Source organism: Lepisma saccharinum, chromosome 13 (genome assembly GCF_977018435.1).
Source record: "Lepisma saccharinum chromosome 13, izLepSacc3.1, whole genome shotgun sequence".
NCBI classification, from domain to species: domain Eukaryota; kingdom Metazoa; phylum Arthropoda; class Insecta; order Zygentoma; family Lepismatidae; genus Lepisma; species Lepisma saccharinum.
The window spans coordinates 62,686,278-62,710,122 of NC_139241.1; the positions used below are offsets into that span (position 1 = coordinate 62,686,278).

The 23,845-nt window shown below is 38.7% G+C and overlaps 1 protein-coding gene across 1 annotated transcript in view; it reads right to left on the reverse strand.

Moving 5' to 3' along the window:
• Positions 1–17,174, reverse strand: part of Reg-5 (Rhythmically expressed gene 5) — a 50,120-nt gene extending 32,946 nt beyond the window's left edge. Inside the window, exon 1 of the mRNA XM_083134321.1 lies at positions 16,741–17,174. Coding sequence (XP_082990447.1) covers positions 16,741–16,842 — 102 coding nt within the window. The 5' untranslated portion in view covers positions 16,843–17,174. The remainder of the gene's footprint in view (positions 1–16,740) is intronic.
• Positions 17,175–23,845: the final 6,671 nt, after the last annotated feature.

A 23,845-nucleotide genomic window follows, 5' to 3' on the forward strand; every position in this document is an offset into this window, starting at 1 on the left:
ACATCACAATGAACACTGTGAAAGCGAGAATTATCAGATTCCTCTAGAAACAAAATGGCCTCAAGCCAAAAGTTCAAACTGAAGTTTTAATACCACTTCTTTTCTTTGCCTATACCGTTCTCTGGTTCCTAAGTTTGCAAATTTCCACGCACAACTACAAAAATAAAGGTATAAGACACAGACTTAGTTCATCCAATTCAGGCATACAACTCAGCTAGCACAGCGTCTAAGCATGGGATACTCCTTTAGGTTTTGATTGATTTGTTGTTTTAAGTCCACTTTATGCACAGTAAGGCTAATCGGGACTGGACCTACAGTTTAAAGTGGGATCCGAACCACTACGTGCCTCCACTGGGAACCGAACCCTGGACCCCAGATACTCCTTTAGGGAATGCACTGCAGTGTTTATGAATAACGTTACTAACTAAAGGCTTATAGCTTCGGTAAATATGTCAGAATAACATCACCCATTCAATAATTGCAATGATACAGTACAAGAATTTTACATGTTGAATGGTCCCACATACTCACTTAGTTAGTGTGTACTTATGAATTTTCCAGCAGGGTTATGCCTATTTCTAGCAGTCAATGCCATACTTTGAAATGTTTGAAACTATCGGAGAATCTTTTTGTATAGAATAGCTGGTCCAAAAGAATGACGGACATGCGCACGCCAAGTATTTTCAATATTGTATACTATTAAAAAAAAAAACTATTGTTAATTTTTAAATGGTTCTATCCTCAGACATTTGGTGGCACATTAGAAGGGTTTACAATTGAAGCCACTAATCTTGTTTGCGAGACGTGAAGCCACGGATTTCTGGAAGATAATTAGACGTAAGTCCGTAAGTGGTATTTTATGTTTCAAATTGACCACTGGTAAGATTGATTGATTTGCCTTATTTTACTTGGCTTTTGTGCCACTTTTGGCTAATTTGCGAAGATGGGGATGAGTGATGATATAATGAAATTGATGAATGGACACTCACAAACATCCATGCCCAGGCCGGGATTCGAACCCAGGACCCCTGGCGTCGTAGTGCCATGTGCTAACCACTCCGCCACGAGGGCCTGTGCCACCGGTAAGATAATAGTCCTCCGTTGTAGCGTTAGAGATGTCTGTAGTGCAACTGCCAAACACAACTCTTCGTGCCAGCCAACTACAAGTAGAAAGAAGATCTTGTAATCTTGTGAAGTTCAAGAACTTAGATAATACCTTGATGAGTTAGAGTCAATTATCACTTGTAGAGAAGACTCGAACCTCGAAAAATAGAGACGTGGCTGAAAAACATATTTTTGTTACTCGCTGCTATTTTCCACGAAATTCGACCGAATAAATAAAGCTACAGATACAAACTTGCTGCAGTTCAGTGAACCAACCACAGTGGCTGTCCAAAAGGCCTTCTCTACATGCACGTCTCAACTGCAAGGTTCGTGACGTCACGCTCATGGAGATCCAGTGTCGTGAAGGTCACATTGTCACAGAAAGAAGTTTATTGCTCCTTTCCTTTAAAAAGTACAGCATTGTATCTTCTTCACTTAATCTTTTAGCACGACACAACCTCGTCCCTGGAAAAGCAGTATTTTTGCCTGGACTTCGACAGTGGCGCCACGGCTCGGTTCGAAACTGACACCGGCGCTGAAAGGGTCACGAAGGTCTTCTGAAGAGACTTTTGCGTAGTGGTTTGGCGCTAAATCTCAGACAACTAAGCAACACTTACGATAGCATGGAAAAATCGACAATTCAAAAAATAATGTGAAAAACTAGCAGCATATTTGAAACAAGCAAATTAGATTCCATGTAGAATACATACCATAGGAGCATTTCCTCAACTAATATTTTCCACTTCAAGCTCTGACAAAGTGTTATAATTAATTTTTAATGTAATTTACATTCTCTAGGTAGACAATGTGTACTATAAGCCAATGAAATCTACGTGTAGATTACGTGTGGAAAATGCATGTAGACATAGACTAATAGTTGTGTTAATAGTCTACGAGACATCACTGGTTTAACATGAGATGTCTTAATCCGAAGTTGACTGACTGAATTTTCATCCCAATATCACAAACTTCCACATTTGTTCATTGAAGATATCACCAGATCCACTGATAAGTTTACCAGTATTTTATACGACTTTATATACTGTAATCAAATTCTAAAAGTGAAATCGCAATTTAAGTTCAACTGTCTAAACTATAAATTTCTCCACGAAAATCTATGCCATATGTTTCCAAGGGCACCCGAAGGATTTTTTCTCCTGGACGGGAGTCAGAGTAAGATTTCACATCTTGCCCTTCAGTTAAAGAAACTTATATTTTACCTTGCATTATTTTTGTTGTTGGCGTTGTTGTTATTACTATTATTATTATTACCTTACAAATCATAAAATTGAAATTGAACTGAAAATTGTTTGGCTTTGTGGACAAGTTCGGACTTGAGTTCACTATTTACGTAGAAACTGGATTCACCCTGTTTACTTTCCGTAAACATTTATCACTTTGTTGATGAACAGTTCTCTGTCTTTTTGTACTTTTTCACAATGCACAGACATCAAACAGAGACCACTTAATCTTCAAGGTACCATGTTTATACGTGCCGAAAGGTACAGCAAAAAAAATGTCAAGATCACATCCCGACTTCGGGAAATGATTTCCTGACTTATCGCAATCCCGAAAAATCTAAAATTTCTAAACGAACGTATTCAAAAAGGGTTAATTCTTGGTATTGTTTGCACTATAAGTGTCTGAAATTTCTTGAAATTGACAGTTTTTATTCCGATTTTAAAAAAAAACAATCACTTGTTGAGGTGGAAATATTGCTTAGAATTCGATATTTTCACAGCGTCAGGAAATTTCGAAAATTTAACGAATTGTTTGTCTCGAACGTCGGGATTACAAAAAATTCCCTTCACAGTCCTATCCTGACCAAACACTTTTCGTCCCTCAAACCCCTAAAGGCAGTCAACATGATTCTAATGTCTCTGGTGAAAAGTTCTCTCGTTATATTGTTAGCCTGTAAATCACAGGAAACAATATTATTTGTACTAAAATATCGCTACAATTTCACGATTCGAATTACACGGAATTTTCTTTAAATATCTCAAGGGGAAAATACCCCCTCCCCTCTCTATCCCCTGGGGACGCCCTTGTATGTTTCTTATTTCAATGCAGACATACCACTGCAATTCAGGCTTTGCCGATCCTGTTAATTTTATGGAAGAAGGGATTTTTTTTTTTCAAAATGACCCATAATAAAAATTCTAACACCTTATTGACATTGAGAACAACTAACGTCATTATTTATCAAAGGGGAATAACAGCAGCACTATGAGTTGTATTTCCACAATGTGGAGAATTAATCGTAGAAAACTGTTGAAATTATATCAAAGTCAAGGCCTCAAGGGCCTCTTTCCAACTGGCGTCATCTAAGCGTGCTCGATGGGCATTGTAAATTACAGCTTGATTTTAACTTTAAGAGGAAAATAACACTTCCCGAATGAAACAAGATTTTGAATGGCTCGAGGTAATTCCAAATTTGCATTTTGTTTGGCAATTGAATGTCGGATTCGCTAGTTGAACTGCAAAACTCAAGAATCGTGGAGTGTACACATCGCTCCGACTTGCTGCTCAATAATTAATGTAACAAGACGTTACACTACCTAACTGAGGACTACATGGTTTGTTTAAGAATTGGAACTTGTAAATTGTGAACTTTCGCTTGTAGTGTTACAAAGGACAAGAAAAAAGCGATGCGAAAACGTGTAGCGAGGGCTATACGATTGTGTTTTTCGTCTGCTTTGTTTTCAAAATTCGTAACTTTCATTGTACTCAAACAAAGAGATCAGTTGCTACGAGCAGAAACACTTTACTCGAAAGAAAATGGGAAATTGGCTGCCATGTTGTTTGTTTCGCAAGCAAGCCCATATATGTCTCATGGCTACATGGCTCTTTGGTTTGGCCTAGATTCCCTTCCCCTTCTAAGATCCATAAACGAGATCTCCATCAGACCTGGAAATTGGTCTTCAACCTAGGCTATCATTATGCTCAGACTTTGCATTAAGTAAGCCTAAGTGTGTGTTGCTCTTTCCAATCTTAATGTTTTGATTTCATATCTAGGAATGTTCAAACACGTTTCCATTGTGAATTGAAAGAGTTCCCTCGAAACTGTAAACATAATACTTGAGAAAATACATCCACAGCTGTCTTCTCGCGGTTGTAATCTCCCCAAAAGGGAATGAAATCGGTTTTATTATCGCACTGCACTGATTGCACGGGTGTGATTTTATGCCTAGTTCCCACGTATAATTGAAAATTAAAAAGACCGTAGCTGCTACCCTCAAGCGGAAGAATATCCAAACAAGCTAGTATTAAAATTATATATTTGAAAGGTCGTATGTAAGGAGTAGGCAGAGGTGACTCTTTACACACTTCATACGAAAGCATATACACGGCAAGTGAGAATACTTACGATGCAATAAAATATTATGTGACCCAAGGAGGAAAAAATATATTTGGTACCGTTTGGTTCCCATGTAGCTTCATGGTTACATTAAGTTTGCTACACAATTTTCATTCCTGTATCTTTCGCATGTCATTTCCATTAGCGCATGACGTTTTATAGTTACAAGATATACTTACAACAATGGACAACTCTAACAAACAACTTTCCATTTTGGCACCTGACGCATGTTGCTAAGCAAGCATCTGGGTCAACAATAAATGGCCGAGTGCTGTAACGAGAAATGGCAGCCGTGTTCTGGCCAAACATCTCACCTTCAGCGATGCCCTTTGGTAACCCCCAAGACTCACACAGGGCGTCCTCGACCTCTTTCGATACATCGACCTTCCTCTTCTGTTACGCGAGGTCATAAGCGCTTCCGAGAGCGGAAAGATGGCGTTAGTTGCCGGAAAAGAACGCAGGATATATTTTGTACCCTTCCGCACAACACGACATTTCTCGGTCTCACCAAATCGTCTTTCTTTACGAGGAAATTCACTTGGCAATGCCCAATTTTGGCCACAATTTGGAAATAAGGTAAATGCTAGTTCCAACGAATACTTGTGAACACAAGGATAGTGAACACACATAGTTTTGGTTGTACTATTGCATCTAGCAAGAATACTTCTACATGAACAAGTATTAAACTTGTATTAAACTAAATTCCGTTGTAAAACTACCTTTTTATGTTTGAGGTCTGCTAAGTTGACGTGTGGTCAGCACATCGAGCCCCGTCGCCATTGTTTTCTAGCATTCGAGACTGGAACTACGCAATTGTCCTCACGATGCTGAGTCAACACGAAATTTTGAAGCTCCCACCGGGGATCATACCCGGGATAGCTTATACTGTACCAAAGGTGAGAGTGCTAACCATTTAGCTAAGCGACAACTTAAACATTTTCAATACGGACAGACCACCATGAGAAGGGAAAAAATGAGTCTGTGTAACGTCGTCTTGTGGAATTTTGAAATCACATTTTCTTCAAAGGACGCGTTCTTTTTTAAAAAAATGTTAGCATTAGTGTTTTCCCTTCAGATCGTATACTTTCTGTGGAATGGATTTCGAATGAATGCATGGGTTAAATACAGGAATTGTAAGCCGAAAAAAAAATGAAAACGTTCAAAGCAGGGTGGATAAAAATCATGATTTTTATTTTAAGAAAATAGTTTTTGTTGATTTTTTTTTAAATCGGATTTGTTTTAAAAAAAACACGCTTAAAATTGCTTTTATGGCTTTCGGTACCATACATATAGATATGTTTTTTGTAGAAAGTATTTTTCTAGTAAACGGCCATGAGAAATATTTGAACAGTTAGATTAAAGCAATTAAAAATATATGTGAATATACATTTTTCTGTTTCTGACACTGTACCTACTATGGAAATTTTAGTTAAGTGTGTTAAGGAAACTATAATAATTTCAGTAACTTTCCTTCCAGTGGAAATAAAACATTCTGGATGTACTATAAAATTGTAACTTAAATATATTCTTAAATATTTTTATAGTCTTTGTAGCTGAATTTTGGAAATTTTTTAATGGTAGTTCGAAAATTATCAGCTGCCATGTTTATTTGCAGTTTAATGATATTGACACTATTTATGGTTTAACATGATTAGTATTTTGTATATTCGATACCCGGTGGAGGCACATAGTGGTTCGGATCCCACTTTAAACTGTAGGTCCAGTCCCAATTAGCCATACTGTGCATAAAATGGACTTAAAACACCAATTGAATCAATCAAGTATTTTGTATATTTTTCCATACAAAATGTTTGCTATTCTTGCCTATAAAAAATATTGAATTTTAAATCAAAAGATTGATTCTATGTAAGATTTCTATTCCTATTAATTCTCCTTTTAGGATTATATAATGAATGAACCCAAGGGTCATTAGAATGAGCCAGAAATGAGTGTTTACATTTCATTTTGTATGAGCTTCACACCATGAGTACATGTATTTTATTTCCTTCATTTTCCTTTCTTATAGACTAATAAACACCATTCATTGATTACGAGATTCATGTACTTTCACCGAAAGTGATTCTGATATCTACAAAATTTTAATGTACATTATTCTATAAATTATTTATTTAAAGTTATTCAGTGTTGTTTTTTTAAAATAAAATCGCCTGATTTAAATCTTGATTTAAATCGCGATTTAAATCAACCCACCTTGGTTCAAAGGCTAAAACACGTGTTCTAATAAATTAATCTAATTATTCAAACAAGAAAGCATATGTCGTGTTCGAACTTAGGACTAAATACATGCAAACAAATCTATATTAAACTATGGTAGATTTGGAAAAAGAAACATACAATAATATGTTGCAATCTTCCTTAATTTTACTGTTTTCCTTTTAATTATGTCCCCTCCCACCTTTTCTTTAGGATTGCATATTCTTGTTGCGGCGATCGAAATTTGTACGTACGATAACGTACGAGATATAATCAATGCAATCATCCCACATCATATTTTTTTTTATTCCCACTACCATTGTGGCACGATGTGACGTACAGTCTGCTGATAAACCTTATTTTTATGTGTCTGATAGTCGCCAAAAGCATAAGCAAGGGAAACTTCTGACAGATTTTCGCGCGTCTGAGAGAAATTTCAACCTGATTCACAAAGTATTTTTTTGTTTGATATTGTCTGGCTTGTCATGGCCCACGAGTTCTCCCAAGTAATGTACAGAGTTTGATTCTCAACTAAAGTGCAGCACAAAAATTTCGATTGAAGACTTAAAACAGTGCGCGTGTCTTTTTAAATTATCATTGAACATGATCGCTCGAGCTTCAGGTAACTGATAAGGTCGACCCAGTACCAGTGGTCCTTGGATTAGTACGTTGAGGTGCGTAACAAGATGTCTGAAGTATCGATTCAAGCTAAGACATGCCTGTCAGTCAACTTGGTATATTAATATCGCCACTGATAATCATGATCTGTCCATAATCTTATATTGCGAGTCTCACTGAATGACAAGGGGTTGAAAATGAAAGGAATCGAGGAGATAAATATTGAAAATAAAGACTTTGTTGCTGAAACAATAATATTTGCACTTTACTTACTTTGCTTTGTTTTTCTGCCACTCTTTGGCAATACTAATGACGATCACATTAAATTATCATTTTTGAGACCACTTTATGCACAGACAGGCTAATCGGGACTGGATCAGCGCTTTAAAGTAATATCTGAACCATTATGTATTCACCGGCAATACAAATGGGATGCCTAGATCCTGAAATACTCTCTTCCCTGCGAGGCGTTAGGTGTGTTGCCTAACACTACGGCGATGAGCGAACATTAATAGCAAATTTTCAATGGCAACTTCTGCCACCGGCGTAGAGTTAGGCCACACACATAACATAACGCTTTACAGGAAAGCGAATATTTCAGGATCTAGTTGTCCCATATTTACTGCCGGTGACTGTACCTCCAACGGGTATCGAACCTGGAACCTTTTGATTACAAGGCGACGACGATACTACTACGTCATCGGCTGGGAGATTAAATTATGAAAACACACTCACAAAGTAACGCCCATGCTAGGACTCGAACCCTGAATTTTTAGTGACGAGCTCGTAAATATGCCATCGAAACGGTTGTAGTATAGTGAGAAAGGCTCTGGATACTTTTGTGGCGTCCACGAAGATTGATTGATCGAGTTGGTGTTAGTCCACTTTGTGCACAGTAAGGCTAATCGGGACTGGACCTACCGTTTGAAGTGGGATCATAACCACCGTGTGCCTCCACCGGGTATCGAAACCGGGACCCCTTGATTACAAGGCGACGACGTAGTCCACGAAGAGCCGACCGCAATTTCCTTATGGAATGCGGATGTTTTCTTGCACTTGTAAAGCACTACCTTCTTAGCTTGGTATGAAACCTAACAGCAAATATGTATTTTTATTGCTTCCGTATCAGTTACCGCATTGCCAAACTTGAAGTGTGAGGACATTAGCTTTCAATGCCTCGTCTCACTACGTCTTTATGCTCAAGTATGCAGCAAGTTTGCAGTCGCAGTGCAGTGGCGGCTGGCCAAGTGCAACAAGTGCAGATGTTTTCACCTAATTTTCAAATTAATATTGACATTTTTCATTTGCTTATTAAATTAAACTATTTCCCAGCAGAACGCACACGATAATACTCAAATAACACGCCGCTCGGCGCTACGCACGTATTGAGTTCGTCCCAACCCAAGAGCAAACACCGCTAGGTTGCGGAAGACTTAGCCGGTTGTCATGGCAACGGTGACGTCACCTAGCGTTGGCCTTGAACATGGTGTCGCCCTCTACGTGAATCAGTTCTCTCGTCGGAGAAAACATCGCATCCAGTGCTTGTGGCAAAATCTTCGCGTTCTCGCGAGATCTTGTTCCGCGTGTGTGTTTCGCGTTTCCTATCGTGTGTTGTGTTCATGTGTTGAGCTGTGGTTTCTACAATGAACCCAGTAAATGACTTAGTGTGTAATTTGTTGCAGACACCATTTTCCAGATGGACGGATGAAGACAAAAAAGGCGTTTTAAATTGGGGGGGGGGGGGGCACTGGCACTTACTATTTGTTTTCATTGCCTATAAATATACTTCTTCACCTGTTATTTTAGGCACGAGCCGCTACTGTCGCAGTGCACTGAAAGGAGGTATTCACAGTAGTGAGTTTCTTCCCGAGTTAATTTCTCTGATTGTTTGTTGGGAAACGATTTATCACTTTCGTTGTGGTTTTATGTCGTATCGTAAACAATGGCCGACTGATGAGAGAAAGAAGAAAATGGGAAAACTAGAAATCACTCCCATTGAGTGATTTTTTTCCTTCTACTGCTCGACTTTCAAGGCCAGGATTGTAGAAGAATGCGTGGGAAAAGAAGTCAACCCACGCACTCTTTCTTTATGTCTGAACCTGAGCAGCGCCACAGTCTAACTTATACCGTAAGATTTAACCGTATCAACACACCTTGATTGATCTATATACTCACAAATTGAAGAATTTCCTGTGTGCCAGTCCACTCAAGGTAAATATACAGAGGTGGGTCAGTTGACCAACTGAACTATTTGTGATGGAGAATTTTCAAATGGCGAAAGTTGGAAGCCAACACAAATTTACACGAAACAACAGCTCTAGAGTGACTTTTCCCACGTTACTAATTTAGAAAATCAAAGGACTCTTAAGCGATATCACCCAACTGCTGTATACTTAGAATAATCCCACAACAATCTGCATCTAACAATTGCTCACTTACCTAAGGATGTAATAGACAACCTTGCAGACTGAAAGATTAGCAAGAATTCAAACATAGATTACTGGGTGGGATCTGAGTAAGTTCCACCACTGGATTGTAAATATTTCAACTACAGCAGAAGTCAATGTTGCCAAATTAAAATAAAACATTCACTGAAAAAAAAATCTCTTCAAGCTAATAGGATTTTATACATTTTACAACAAATTTGGCTTCATGGATGAACCGTTTCATCAATCGATTATTTTATCGGACAATCCAGGTTTGAATAATCACCGCCACTGTCTGTGAAATACACGCCTCCTTTTACTCAAATTTATATCCATTAAACAAAATTCGAGAATGCTACTTGGCTGGTGTTCATGATCAAGGTTGTCTACTTCTCAAATGAATTCCTTCTCGGAATAGGAATACAGTTGGTCAACAGTGCACGTTCGGCTATTATAAGTTCTTGCACATAATACGTGTTAGATTACAACAGGAACTGCAACGTATTCACTCCTTCTTCTTCATATGCCTTCCAGCAATGCTGCTGTTCTTGCTGATAAAACCTTGCCGTGGACTCAAACTTTCCGAATTAGTAGTCACTATGCAAGACAAGGTGTTAACATTCCCGCCTCGTCATGTATTCGGTGAATGCAGAGGTGAAATTAAAGATGCTAAAGATGAGTTGGAGCCAAGTTTTCCCAACCAACACCCACTCAGAGTCGAGTCATCACGCCAAATCTGGCTCTCTCCGTCTCATAAGTGGTGCCAGATCCTAAACGAGAAATGCGCCTTCGTCACTGCTTATTTAGCACTCGAGTCGAGAACACCTTTTAACCTCAGAGTTCTGGGTATTTTCAAGAAGCTTTGATTGATCACCAGGATGAACTTGTGCATTCATGTTCTGAATTAGGAATTACACGGCGCTGCATTGCCTGTCTGAGATTTCTGCGTCACCAGTCTCCTTGCAAAGGTCGTGTTACAACCGAACAAAAACCATGAAATTTCACGCGTCGATCGGGATAAGAAAACCCATTATTCTTTGAGCTTACGTTGGAATGCTACTTTCCTTGAAGACCTGAATATATTTTCACGTTGTCTTCTGCAGAATATTAATGGCAATTCGTAAGGAAATGCATGCTTTCGTGTATCTACTGAACTGTCATATAACTTATTTAGATTGGTAAATATTTTCTGTTCCTATGTACGTTTCTCTGAACATACGTGATAAATTTGTAATATTTTTTCCGTCTCGTATTTCAAAATTTAGGCTGTCAAATTGCTTTGTATGTTCGACATATAACTTTGATATTTATGATGCATTTTAACTTCGAAAACCGACGACTGATTACTTGAATAAAAAAATATGCATGCTTCAGCACTTACCACATTTACTCGTAAAAATATTCAAGACTATTTATTTCTTCTCAAAATAAATGTCTTGAAATTGTAATTCAACTCGAGATGATGAACTCCTCACGACTAAAATCAATTAAGGTGTTCCAGGATTAATTTTTATAACTCCGATAAACGTTGAAGCTGTAGAGGTGCACCCAGCACATACAAGGGTGAAACACGGGAAGACACACAGAGCCACAGCTGTGGGTCCAGGCTCTATAGCTCCAATATCTTGCAATTCAAGTGAATATGTTACTGTAGTATATTCCGAAAGGGTTCCTAAAGTCAATGAAATTGTTAGACCGTGATCATCAACGCTCTTGATAGTCTAAATAAATAGTCTTGACTTCTTCGAAACTTTAGTAAGCTACAATGTAAAAGAATATGGAAATTTTCCCTGAAACAAAATTGCTCTATCATTACTATGCGGCATATGGAAATGAGGCTAATTATCCGACTGTTACTTACGAAGAGGTTATAATTGTTTAACGTGATTGGAATGAAAAATGGTCAACTGAAATGTTTCGAGACTTGAAACGAGATGATACTGTGCGTAGGTAACAGTATCTGGAAGAAACTTCAACGCACAGTCATGCGCAGTAAAAACGAGACACTTGGATCCTGAAATAACAGCTAAGGGAGCTTTCAGACCGAAGTGACAAGCAACAAACTAAAAGCGACACGGGGGTTTTACCGAATGACAAGCGACACGGGTCCTTCCAGTCTGTAAAAGAAAGCCTTCACTATGCATGTGCGACCACCAGACCAAGGCAACACGATGCACGCTATTGTGAAAACAGCACAGTCCGAGCGACAAGCAACATGCGCAGCTTGTCATGTCCCTCTGGTACAGTATGTAACATTGTTATTCGTACACATAGAATTTCCGAGGAAAAAATGTCATATCTACTAGTAAATATAATCATTTTCATATGTACCTGGAAATTAATGTTAATGAAGGTTTCACCAACAAAAGTCAATAAAAATGTATGTTCAAAGTGTATAAACAGAGCATATAATTTGTGTGAAAAGAGAAAAACACGATATTTCATGCAACATTGTTATTCGTACAGGCAAGAGTTTCAATCTTCCTGGCATACAGCGCCACCGCTATTCGGGCGATTTCGTGCAGTTTGCAACAAGTTTGAACATGCAGGCGCGGTACCCGTCAATCGGAATGCTGGCGTAGGTATTGTTGTAGGCCCATCGTCTATTAGCGTGTTCGAAATGGTCAAGGTGAAGGAACTTAGTTCCGATCTGAAGGATGTTATTATAAATTTGGCCCTTAGAGGTTATTCGTACGAAAAATTGGAAAGAATGTGCCGAGAAAACCAAGAGAGACGGTTGAATAAACGTGATGAACGCTTTATTTTAAAAAGAGTGTGAGAAAACCCCCGACTAAGTGTTCCTCAATTACAACCGTTAGTAGAAAATGTTGCTGGAAAGATGATGTCCGATCAAACTGTCCGACGTGCCTTGCGGAAACATGGATATCATGGCAGAATACCACGAAAGAAGCCGTATGTAAATAAGGTGAATCGCAGGAATAGACTTTCATTCGCGAAAGAGCACATCCACAAGGACCAGGAATTTTGGGGTAGTGTCATATGGTCAGACGAGTCCAAGATTAATATATACGGGTCAGATGGGATAAATAGGGTCTGGAGAAAATCAAATAAAGACAATGATCACATTAACACAATTCCAACAGTTAAACACGGTGGTGGGTCATTAATGATTTGGGGCTGTACGTAGTCCAAAGGTGTTGGTACCGTCCAGTTTATTGATGGTATCGTGGATTCATATGTCTATTTGGACATATTGAACAACAATGTAAAGCAGAGTGCCCAAAAAATGGACATGCCGCCTATCTACAGATTCCAACAAGACAATGACAATAAGCATAAGGCGCGAGTTAACATGAATTGGCTAATATGGAATGTACCCAAACTACTACAAACACCAGCTCAAAGTCCAGACTTAAATCCCATTGAGCATTTATGGGCAATTTTGAAGAGGGGAATGCATAAAGCAGGCGTCAAGTCCGAACAAGAGTTGAAAACTATTGTACAAGCCGAGTGGAATAAAATAAGCTCTGAAACATGTCGGAAACTGGTTAATTCTATGAAGAACAGGTGTGAAGCAGTAATTAAAGCCAAAGGATACGCATCACAGTATTAGAACTGTCAGTCAATTTGCTCTGAATATACTTTTCTCTTTTATATTATTAAGTGTACGAATAGAAAAGTTGTACAAAAAATGGCATGTTTCTCCTTCAGTTTCATTTAATTTATTATTGTCATTGGTTATACAGAATGTGAGTAAGATTTTATGTTCCTAATGATATTAGTTATTGAATTGTAAAGAAACAATTTCAAAAGAGTGCATTTCCTTTCAGATATTAAAGCATTTTCTTTGAAAATCCGGGTGTACGAATAAGAATGTTACATACTGTACGAAAGGTTGCATCTATTTCTGTAGGTTCGCTTTCAAATTACAAGTGGTGCTTATTACTTCAGTCTGAAAACTCCGTATCTCTTCGGCGATTAGCAAACTTAATTGCAAGTTCGGCCCCTGTTGTATAATTAGGAAACACACATAATACACTGCATATAAGAGAGTATTTGCGGATGACTGTACAATGGAAAGCTAGTGCCAACGCCGAACCTACTCACGTCAAAATGAAAATGTGTTGAAAGCCATTTCACCTTATTTGTCAACTACAAGAAAGTTTCTAAACCAAGTTCGCGCACAGGGAGGGTTCTCGTAATGAAGTATTCTCAACCTTCAAAACGTGAACAACCCACAAAAGCAAATTTCACCATTATTTAAATGAACTTTCATTGTTATGCTCTTTTCATTATATATACTCTCAATTTCACAGTCTCGCTTAGCTAATTGCTGGAAAGACAATTACCTGCTATTGTCCGCATGGAAAAGCACAGACAATTTAAAAGCCATGCAATATTTACTTGCCTGCAAAATGTACTGTCTGAACTTTAGTAATGTATTATTAACCTTTATTATCTCGAATACTTGTTTTCAATTCCGTAACAAAATTCTTCGTGCCGAATACAGCCACTACTACAAAATGACCATGATCATCTTGAAGGTGCATATCCATTAGCTGTGAAACTTTTATCTCTGCCTTGATCTAGACCTACATGTATTAGTAAGAGACCTTCCCACGATCTTTATTTTGTGTAAAGCAGTGTGAATGAAGTTGACACTAGTTATCCACGAGGAGGAGAGTTTTGAAGTAACATAACCTCCGCATAATCACATATCATAAAACTACTTTCACGCTATTTGGCAATTTAATATTTTTCTGTCCATTCATATCTCAAGTTCACTTACCTAAGCAGTTTTAAGAATTGAATTATTAATTTTAAAAAATATTTTCGAATTCACGCAAAATCCTAACATCATGAAGTATAACCTACGAGAAGAGGGAAATTATATTTGAACTTCAAACAATGTTAGAAAATTTCACTGAGAATAAACACCATTGCGTTACCGGTTCACGTTGTAGTACAAGGTGTATAATCAAGGAATATTCTAAAAATCAAAACGTTCGAATTTGGAAGGTCTCGAACATTACAAAAGTAAATAGTGCGCTTTCTATATCACTATCAATATTGTTACGACCCTGATATTGTGGCAGGAGGGGAAAATACGAGTAAAAACGTGGAGAAAGTGCTGGAAAACAAAAGTATAAAGAAACAGACAGATGATAACAAGAAAAAATACAAAAGGTAGATACTGAAACTGAATACTCATTACACGATCCTTACGTATTTTCCATTACATATTGCGAAATTCATTCAACTTAATTATGTTTCGAATTAAAAAACAAAAACAAAAAACTTTGTGTTATACTCTACATACACAAGTACACACAACATTTTTTTTTTTGCATCCATATAAATTTGGTAGTTCAAAATACATAAGAATAACAAACAATAGCCTGTTGCATGACATTAAAGGGATCTCTCTCTCTCTCTCTCTCTGTTTCTGTTTTTTTACGTCGCTCTTCTACTTGTTCGGTTAATCGCAACGATGAGGATACATGATAAAATGGATGATTTGACATACAAGCATCCATGGTTTTACCAGGGTTCGAACCTGTGAACTGGCCACTTCGCCTCAAAGGTCGGCAGAAGGAGAAATGCCGGTACATATTGATGTGTATTGGATATATGAGATTATACTCGTATATACAGAATGTTGCTTCGGATATAGTTAAATAAGCTCCATATGATATAAAGAATAAAGACACTGGGCACACTACAAAAATGAGTCATCAATTCCCCTCATCAAATTCTTCTGCGCGCCAATGAGAAATAAGTATAGAAGACTTATCTTATTTTTAAACGTTGACGAGCGAAATGACGTTTTGATTGATTGAGTTGGTATTTTAAGTCCACTTTATGCACAGTACGGCTAATTGGGACTGGACCTACAGTTTAAAATGGGATCCTAACCACTGTGAGCCTCCACGACGCTACCACTGCGCCATCGGGAAGGCCTGAGCGAAAGGACGTATCACGTGTAACAATTTTGAGTTTTGTAGTGTGTATTTTGTTTATTTGACGTAGTATTTCAACTTTCAATCGCAGCGATGACAGTGAACGTCAAAATAGATGACAGAATGAACACAAAAAATATTTATGCCTTGTCCGGGATTCAAAGCTTGGCCAACTAGAGTCGCAAAGAAACTCCAAAGAAGGCGCATTTCGCCTCTTTGAATTATCCTCTACGATAGGGATGAATGCTTATTATATATAGATGAAAACCAAACACAATAGATAATTCATGTCCTGTCCAGGGGTCGAACCAAGAAGTATCAATGGCAAGATCAAATTCTTGGCCAACAAGGTGGCATACCTACATTTTTTAGAGATATATCGTTTCGATTTCGTAGTTTTGTTTAAAATTTACAGTTATTAAAATGTACTGTGCACAAACAAATTCGAGTTGACCTTCGCGTAAGGAGCTACGAAGTCAAAGGTCTCAGGTTCGAATGCTGGTCAGGCATGGATGTATCATTGTGCTTGTCGTATTGCCCTTGCATCAATTCATTATTCATCCTCGTCATTGCGATTAACCTAATACGCAGAAAAGCGACGTATATATCGAAGATGTAAATTGAAACAGCTCATGGATATGCACGGATACATCTACACTGGTGACTACAGATCAGGAGTTAGGCTAATTCAGTTCTCCTTAGGGGTGAGGTCATTCTTAGAGGCTGCAAGGGTACACTACAGCTAAACTGATCATAAATTAGATCTCCGTGTCCGGTTCGATTCCCGGTCTTGGTATGGCTGTTCTTTGTGAGTGTCCTTTCATCAATTTCATCATATTATCACTCATCCTCATCCTCTCTATTGGCTAAAAGTGGCAGAAAATCGACGAAAAATAACCTAATTCAATCAAAATTAGAATTTCGTGAATTTATACGATAAAAGTGTAAGCACATGCTTGTCGATATTTACGAAGCTGTTCGCCCTTCTACGCTAACAGATTACTTTTTGATTTGACGTTCCAAAGCGTGCAAAGAGCAAAAACACACACACAGACTCCTGACAGAAATATTCAGGTAGAATTTAAAATAATGAACTCACCTTCTCCCCTCGGCTTAAAAACTCCCACATAGGAATCGCTGAACCTTCGGCGCCCGTACATAGCGCAGCGACGATCACAACACCAAGGAAAATGTACTTCATTTTGGCCACAGACAAAATCTCTATGTAAAACAGCGTATCACAGCCACACGACACTCACTGGTCCGGATAAACTGAGCACGGCTCTCGCCTTTCTCCTGAGGCGAAGTGTATCCCCGAAATACGAGAGAACAGGTTCTCAGAAGGATATTTAGGGCACACAAACACACACACATGCACACACCGTCGATATGTCGTTCTCTGTAAGGCGTCTGCTATGCTCCAACCTCCAGCGAGATGTGTAGCCTTCGCTCTGCTCGCGCGCCAGTTATACCTTCCCGAAGTCCCGCTAGGCGTCGTTGCTGCATGCAAGCCAAGGCTATGGGGCTACAGAGATTTCAACGCTCAATTTGGAAGTATCCTCTTGCTCTTTCTATGAACATATTGGGTGGCCAGCGAACCTAGAACAATATATTCATGACGTACATTGAAGATGATTGATTAGGGCATATATACACTAAAGTTGAACATAAATTAAGTTTCTGATAATAAAAGCCTTAGAAAAAAAAATGGATAAGAAAAATGAAGGAACAGGCGCAAAACAAAAAAATCCATTGACTTAGTAAGTACAATTTGTTCTCTCCCTTATCTATGTCCAAAACAATTCCAATCTCGCACCGTTAAATCTATGCATTTTACATTTTCGTACTGTTCATCTCTGCTCTCGAAAAACTTTTTAAAGGCGGCACAAAACTGTTCATTTTTTAAATGTGGTTGTAAGCCCATTTATGTACAGAAAGGCTAATCTGGACTGGACCTACAGTTTAAAGTGAGATCAGAAACACTCCTCCACCGTGTGTCTAACCCGAGACCCCTTGATTACGTTACCACGACGACATCGAGGAAGCCTGTTCAAAATTAACCTAAGACGAAGGAATGAGATAAAGAATGGTATGAGAAGTTAAGATTGCAATGTAGTACATAAGTAGGCACACAATGTAAAGAAGTTAGTGATAAAATATGGTGACATAAAACTGTTTCAAGACCTTAATTAGTAGTGTTGCCAACGGGACGAGACGGGACAGGCTTTTAAAAATTCGAGACGAGACGAGATTGATCATGTTTCCCGAGACAATCGAATATTTTCGAGACTAGACAGCATTTCACAGCATTTCCACGAGACGAGAAAGGCCAAAGTCTCGTCTCGTGGGCAACACTATTAATTAGCCCAAATTCTTTTGAACATTACAGAAACTGAATACTTACAACGTCAAACAAAACCCATATTCTTTTCAATTCAAGGCAAATCCTCAAAATTTCAGTTTTTTAAGTCACTCGCTTCCCTTGCAAGGCGTTAGGGGGGATTGCATAACTCTACGGCGATAAGTAGATTTAATAGCAAATTTTCAATTGAAAGTTCTGCCACCGCCGTAGAGTTAGACAACACACATAACGCCCTGCGGGGAAGAGAGTATTTCAGTATATAGGTGTCCCATTTTTGTTGACGGTGACTGTAAAAGAAGTTTCAGGAAATCACGTTAACTTAAGAACCAATGAATCTGAGATCATTTGGCATAAAAAATTGGAAATCACAGGAAAGAAGGAAATGTGCTTTCATATACATAGCGTACATGATTCCATTTCTTCCTCTGATGCGTAAATACGAATAAGTTTCCTGAAAGTGTCACAATTATTACCAGATAATCCTTTTGCACACATTTGTCTACCGACGCATCCCTAGTATTCAGGCACGTATCCAGGGGAAGGGGCTTAGGGGACTCTAGCCCCTGCCCGAAAGTTTTCGGTTTACACTAGATAAAAAAAAAAGGTTTTTGGTGTCTTGTGGTGTGAAATAAAATAATGTGACGATAATTTAAGGAGATAAATAATTATCGAGGCAAGACGGAGAATGTTCTATAACCTTGATATTGTTAATAGCACGTATCTAAGGTGGGAATGAGGGAGCTCGAGCCCCTCTTCAGGAAATTTCTGTTTACGCTAGATAAAATTAGGTTATTGGTTCTTGAATAATATTATGATAATTTGAGAGAAATAATTATAGAGTCAAGACGGAGAATGTTCTATAACCCTGTAATTGTTATTAACACGTATCCAAGGTGGGGATCAGGAGCCTGGAACCCCCCTCCCAGGATTTTTTTCAGTTTACACTACATAAAATTATGTTTTTGTCTCCTTGAAAAATGTGATGATGATTTAAGGAAAGAAATAATTATAAAGACAAGATGGAGCTTATTTATAACCCTATTCTTGATAATATTGCACGTAAACTTTTCTTGCGCTTTCGGTGTTGTCGCAGCGAACTTGAGCAATATGTAAAGACTTGTCAGCATTTGAAAACTGTACAACAAAAGTAGCACCACAAGTACGTAGGAGGATTCGTTGTAATTTTTAATCTCTTGAAAGCGCGAGAGGGAACATTCTTGAATAAGAGAAGAAGTCGAACTACTGGCAATATTTACGAATCGTCTTATCTGCGGAACGTTCTATAATTCGTATAATGAGGATATACATTCGCGGCTTCAATTTCCCGGTTGATCTGTATACAACAGAATGGGTTAATGAGACTTCAGAGGTAAGTGTGATAGTTAATACAGTAGATTAGTGATCAGTCAGTGTCCATTGGTAGCTTTATAAGATCTAGTGATTCGAAAATTAAAAAAGACTAAATACCGTAAAGTAACGAAGTCTACTACTAGTTCCAGTTCTGGTCCAAAGCTGAAAACATTAACGACTGCGGAACTTCCGGAGCCTCAGTGTAGTGCTAGTTCGGGTCGAGGGCCGAAGAAATCGAAGGCCTCTCTCTCTAAAGTGAATATTTCAGCAGTACCGGGTATTGGAGCGGTTTATTAAAAAATAAATAAGCTGCACAGATAAACTGAAAAACACAAAGTTTTAAGTGATGTTTTAGTTGTGCCAGGACCAAATTTCGTGTATGCAATCCGAGAATTTCATGGCATAATAGAATACTTTTGTTTAAGCCTACTGGGTTCGATACACACTCAAATACTTAATTACCATAAAGGGACAGCCGAAAATTTTATGAATGTCGAGAAGAGAAAGCAAGATGTTGCATATGTAGTTATTTTAGCGGAATTCGCAGGGTCTACCAGGACCCGAATCAGGTCTCTGGCATATCGTGCCACTGCTCTACCAACTGAACCACCGAACCACACTTGACTTCGACTGATTTTTCGCTAAAATGTCTACATAGTACATGCCCTGTGTATGTTAAATCGTAAGATGTTTCCTGTATAACGAACAAGCACAAATATTAAAGGAGAAAGAAGAAAATTGAGGGGCATTCCCACCGGATGAGGAGACATTTTACTTCTGTAGTCAACACGAGCTGCCGCTTCGAGGTGACGATGACAGTGGCCTACAATAAGGAAGATTTCACACCGAGTCGCCTGAGGATTTCACAAGTCGAAAGTAGGTTTCTGCGGCCTTTTGTGTCGCTACGGTGTGAAACGTTGCTGTTGATTGGCTAGTTACAAAGGACATGTATCGCGTGTCCCTTCGGTCTGAAATCTTCCTGAGTCTTGAAGATCCAAGACACAAGAATGGAAAATTAGGGCTTTTTTACGGTTAGGTGCGAAGGTAAGCGACAACACCCTAAACGAGTCTCCAATACGAAATGATAAAAACTTCTGGTGAGTTGATTTTAAAAATTGTGTCAGAGATTAAGAGTGGCGTGCCCAGGATTTTCGGAAGGGAGAGGTGTTACGCATACTATTTTTGGTGGTCAGTCCTCATTTTGCCATCTTTGGCGTTCATGTTTTAAGGAATACTGGGTCAAATTGGGTTATGACCCACAAACCCTTCCTGGGGCACGTCAATGGAGATAAATGAGTAACAATTTGATTATATTGGAAGACGAAACATTAGATGTGTTGGGAACGGAAGGGTTTTCACTGTGCATTAATTGTTTCGCGATCCAGCTGTATTTGAGAAGACTTGCTTTGTTTCGTGCCGGTATACGAGTATGACAAGACTGCGCAAGCTGTGACAGACAATTTTGAGCACTTGCTAGTGCTTAGGCATGAATATGAACAATTTGGTGGGTTTCAGCTTTTATAAGAGCTGCAAACATGGGAGGACAAAAGGCATTAGTCGTGTTCAGGCTCGAATCAGATAAATATTCGACAACTCTCTGCGTCCACTTCGCAGCCCACAGTTTGAATCTCGCGTTGTCGATTGGATTGTCCATCCCGTGCATGTGTAACAGCTTCATAAAAACACTCAAATACACCATAGATGTTTTGATGCCTGGTGAGAAGAAATGGACAAACACACATATTCAGATCGTTCCGGCACACAATGTTAATGCATGGAAACAAGGGAGTCTAGTGGTAAAAAAAAACGTTCCGATTAAAATGGCAGCCTTGAACAGTGGCAACGACTTAGGGAAGAGTTGCTCCCCCTTTTCTTGCCTCCACACTATGGCCTCTTAATCCTACGCCTTGTCTACCAAGAGAAAGTAAACTTTCCTTGCCCCCCCCCCCCCACCAGTTTTGGAACCCAATCACCACCACTGGCCTTAAACACACAATTGTGAGGTTCTATCTATACCACTTAAAAAGATGGTGTTCCCCCCCCCCCTCCCAACGCAAGGAATTCCTGGATACGTGCTTGCTAGTATTCACTTATACCCTCAGTGACCGAACTCTTTGAACGGTCGAATAACGATTTCGCCACTGAAGATTGCAGGTTCAAGTCCTGCCCTGTGCACGGGGATTTATTTGTGATCGCTGCTTTATCAATTTAAAAAATTGACATTCATCTTCAACGTCACGATTAGCAAGAAATAGAAGAAAAGCGAAAAAATCATTACTCCATGCAGTCCTATCCTCCTCTACCATTTCTGCATGCGGTCATATGTTACGCTCATGACCTCACGTAGGATTTTTTTCAAGGCCCTCGCATAAAGCTGCTTTAGGCTCACCTAACCTCTAGTGGAGGATAAAGGCGGTCGGAGCGTGGTGCTCATCACAAAGCCTCCACTATGACCAAGATTAAGAACGTGTGGGCGATAGGTTTACCTCTTTGTATGCCACTCTTGCTAATTATCCATTCTAATACCCTTGCTGGAATTTGAAACCGGGCTACGTCCCGAGAGCCGTAAATCTAATTATGTTATACAATCGCATGCATCAGCACGCTCGTTGAAATTTCTGGCTAATTATCCAACAATTGTGTCGCCATCTTCACAATTGCACAGTTCCAATCTTTTTTTTTTCCCTGAGAGAGTGAAACGTTACTCGGAACTAGGAAAGGGAATCTACAGCCATCTTGTCCTTCACCCCGGGGTAACTTTCTCGAGTGGGGTGAGCTGAGGCTGCACTGCCTCGCTTACATAACACGGACGCCTGGAAACAAGACCGATTCCTGTGGAACAAACGCCTGTCGTTCTCACACCTCTTACATCACGCGGTCTGGAATGCTGACCCTTGCAACAACGTTCCCCGTTGCCGTGGGGCAGAAGTTTGCAATTTGCAAAGGAAGGTGAATGAATGAAAATACCAATGCTTTGTCAATCTGTCTCTGATGCTTTTCACGAAAGATAATTAACCGAACATTCTTACAAATTTCAAACGGCAAAACCGCACTCATTTGCCCCAGACATGTAGTACGAGAACGGAAAATTTATTCCTTCACCAGTGGTAAAAATGGTTTTTCGGCCTCGCAATGGAAAAATCAAGAAATGAACAAAATATCAACGAAGTAGTTGACAACCTCTCCACCAATGGCACTCCTTAGGTGTAAGAGGAAAAAATACAATTTGCCTGGTATTTTTTCTGCAGCTGACTGTATGGAAAACAATGTATAACAACTACCAGTCAAATGCTTGTGTTCGATAATGTTAGTCTCTCATTGTTATTCTCTCATTGCTTTGCTCTTTCATTAGTGTTTTTCCCCCTCTGAAAGAGTATTGCATTTCTTACTTTGCACTACACTGCTTCTTAGTTGTCACCATATGCTGAGTGGGCAGAGAGAATCTGCGTTACTATCGAAGATCGAATTCAGGACCTTTCAGAAAAATGAGAACTCTAATGGTCAGATTACCTGGCCAGGGAGATAGCATACCAATGAGGGTGATGGTTATCATAAACAAATTAGTGTTCTGTACGAACAACAAAATTAATTGACAAGAATATTGACAAGTTGGTAAGGACATTGCAAACGTTATTTTACAGCCGATTGCAGCGCTTCGTTCAAAACTCATTGGCAGAGCTTCTAAAAGTCGGTGGCCATAGAGCTCTAATGAAAACTGCGGCCACTGAGCAAGACCATCTTGAGGTTCAGGCCACAGCGCTCAGTCAAGACGTCATCATCTGGAGGCGATCGTCTTAACGCTGTAAGCCTCATGTCGTAATTTTACCGTAGATAATTAAGGTATATTTATTTCTTTTGTGAAGTTAAATTTTGACATTTACCCTCCCGACGAATATAGAAGAAAAATGTATAATATTGAATATTTACACCACAATTTTCATTCAGGCCACCACAAAAATTCCTACCATAGCACAAAGAAAGAGTTGATAACCGTCGGAAACTTCCTGGCGGAACAATTTAAACATTATATATCTTTGAAAAATATTATCGGGAATATTTGTAAGCTACAGTAAAACTCGTAACTGCTTTTGTATGATCTTTTGTATGTAAAAATCAACTGACTAAATAATAAAAAAAACATGTTAGGTTGACCGTAAACTTTCCAAGTTACCTAATTAATTAAACAGTCTTTAACTCTACCCAAAATTAATCAACCAGATAATGCAGATATTCTGCTTAGCTATACAATCTCAATACAAAAGCTTAATTTATATATCCTTGCAGCAAAAGCGAAACAAATTGGTACAAGGGCAATGTTGCATTTCTGTGAATAAAGACTAAACCTAAATCATTTATTATATTGTAATTTCGATCCTATTGACTTTATTGAACGAAAGATAATATACAAATTGAATCTTTTCATTGTCGTCAGTAAGATCTGTGACAATAACTTAAGAGTTTAATTAAAAAAAAAGCAAATTAATATTTCGAT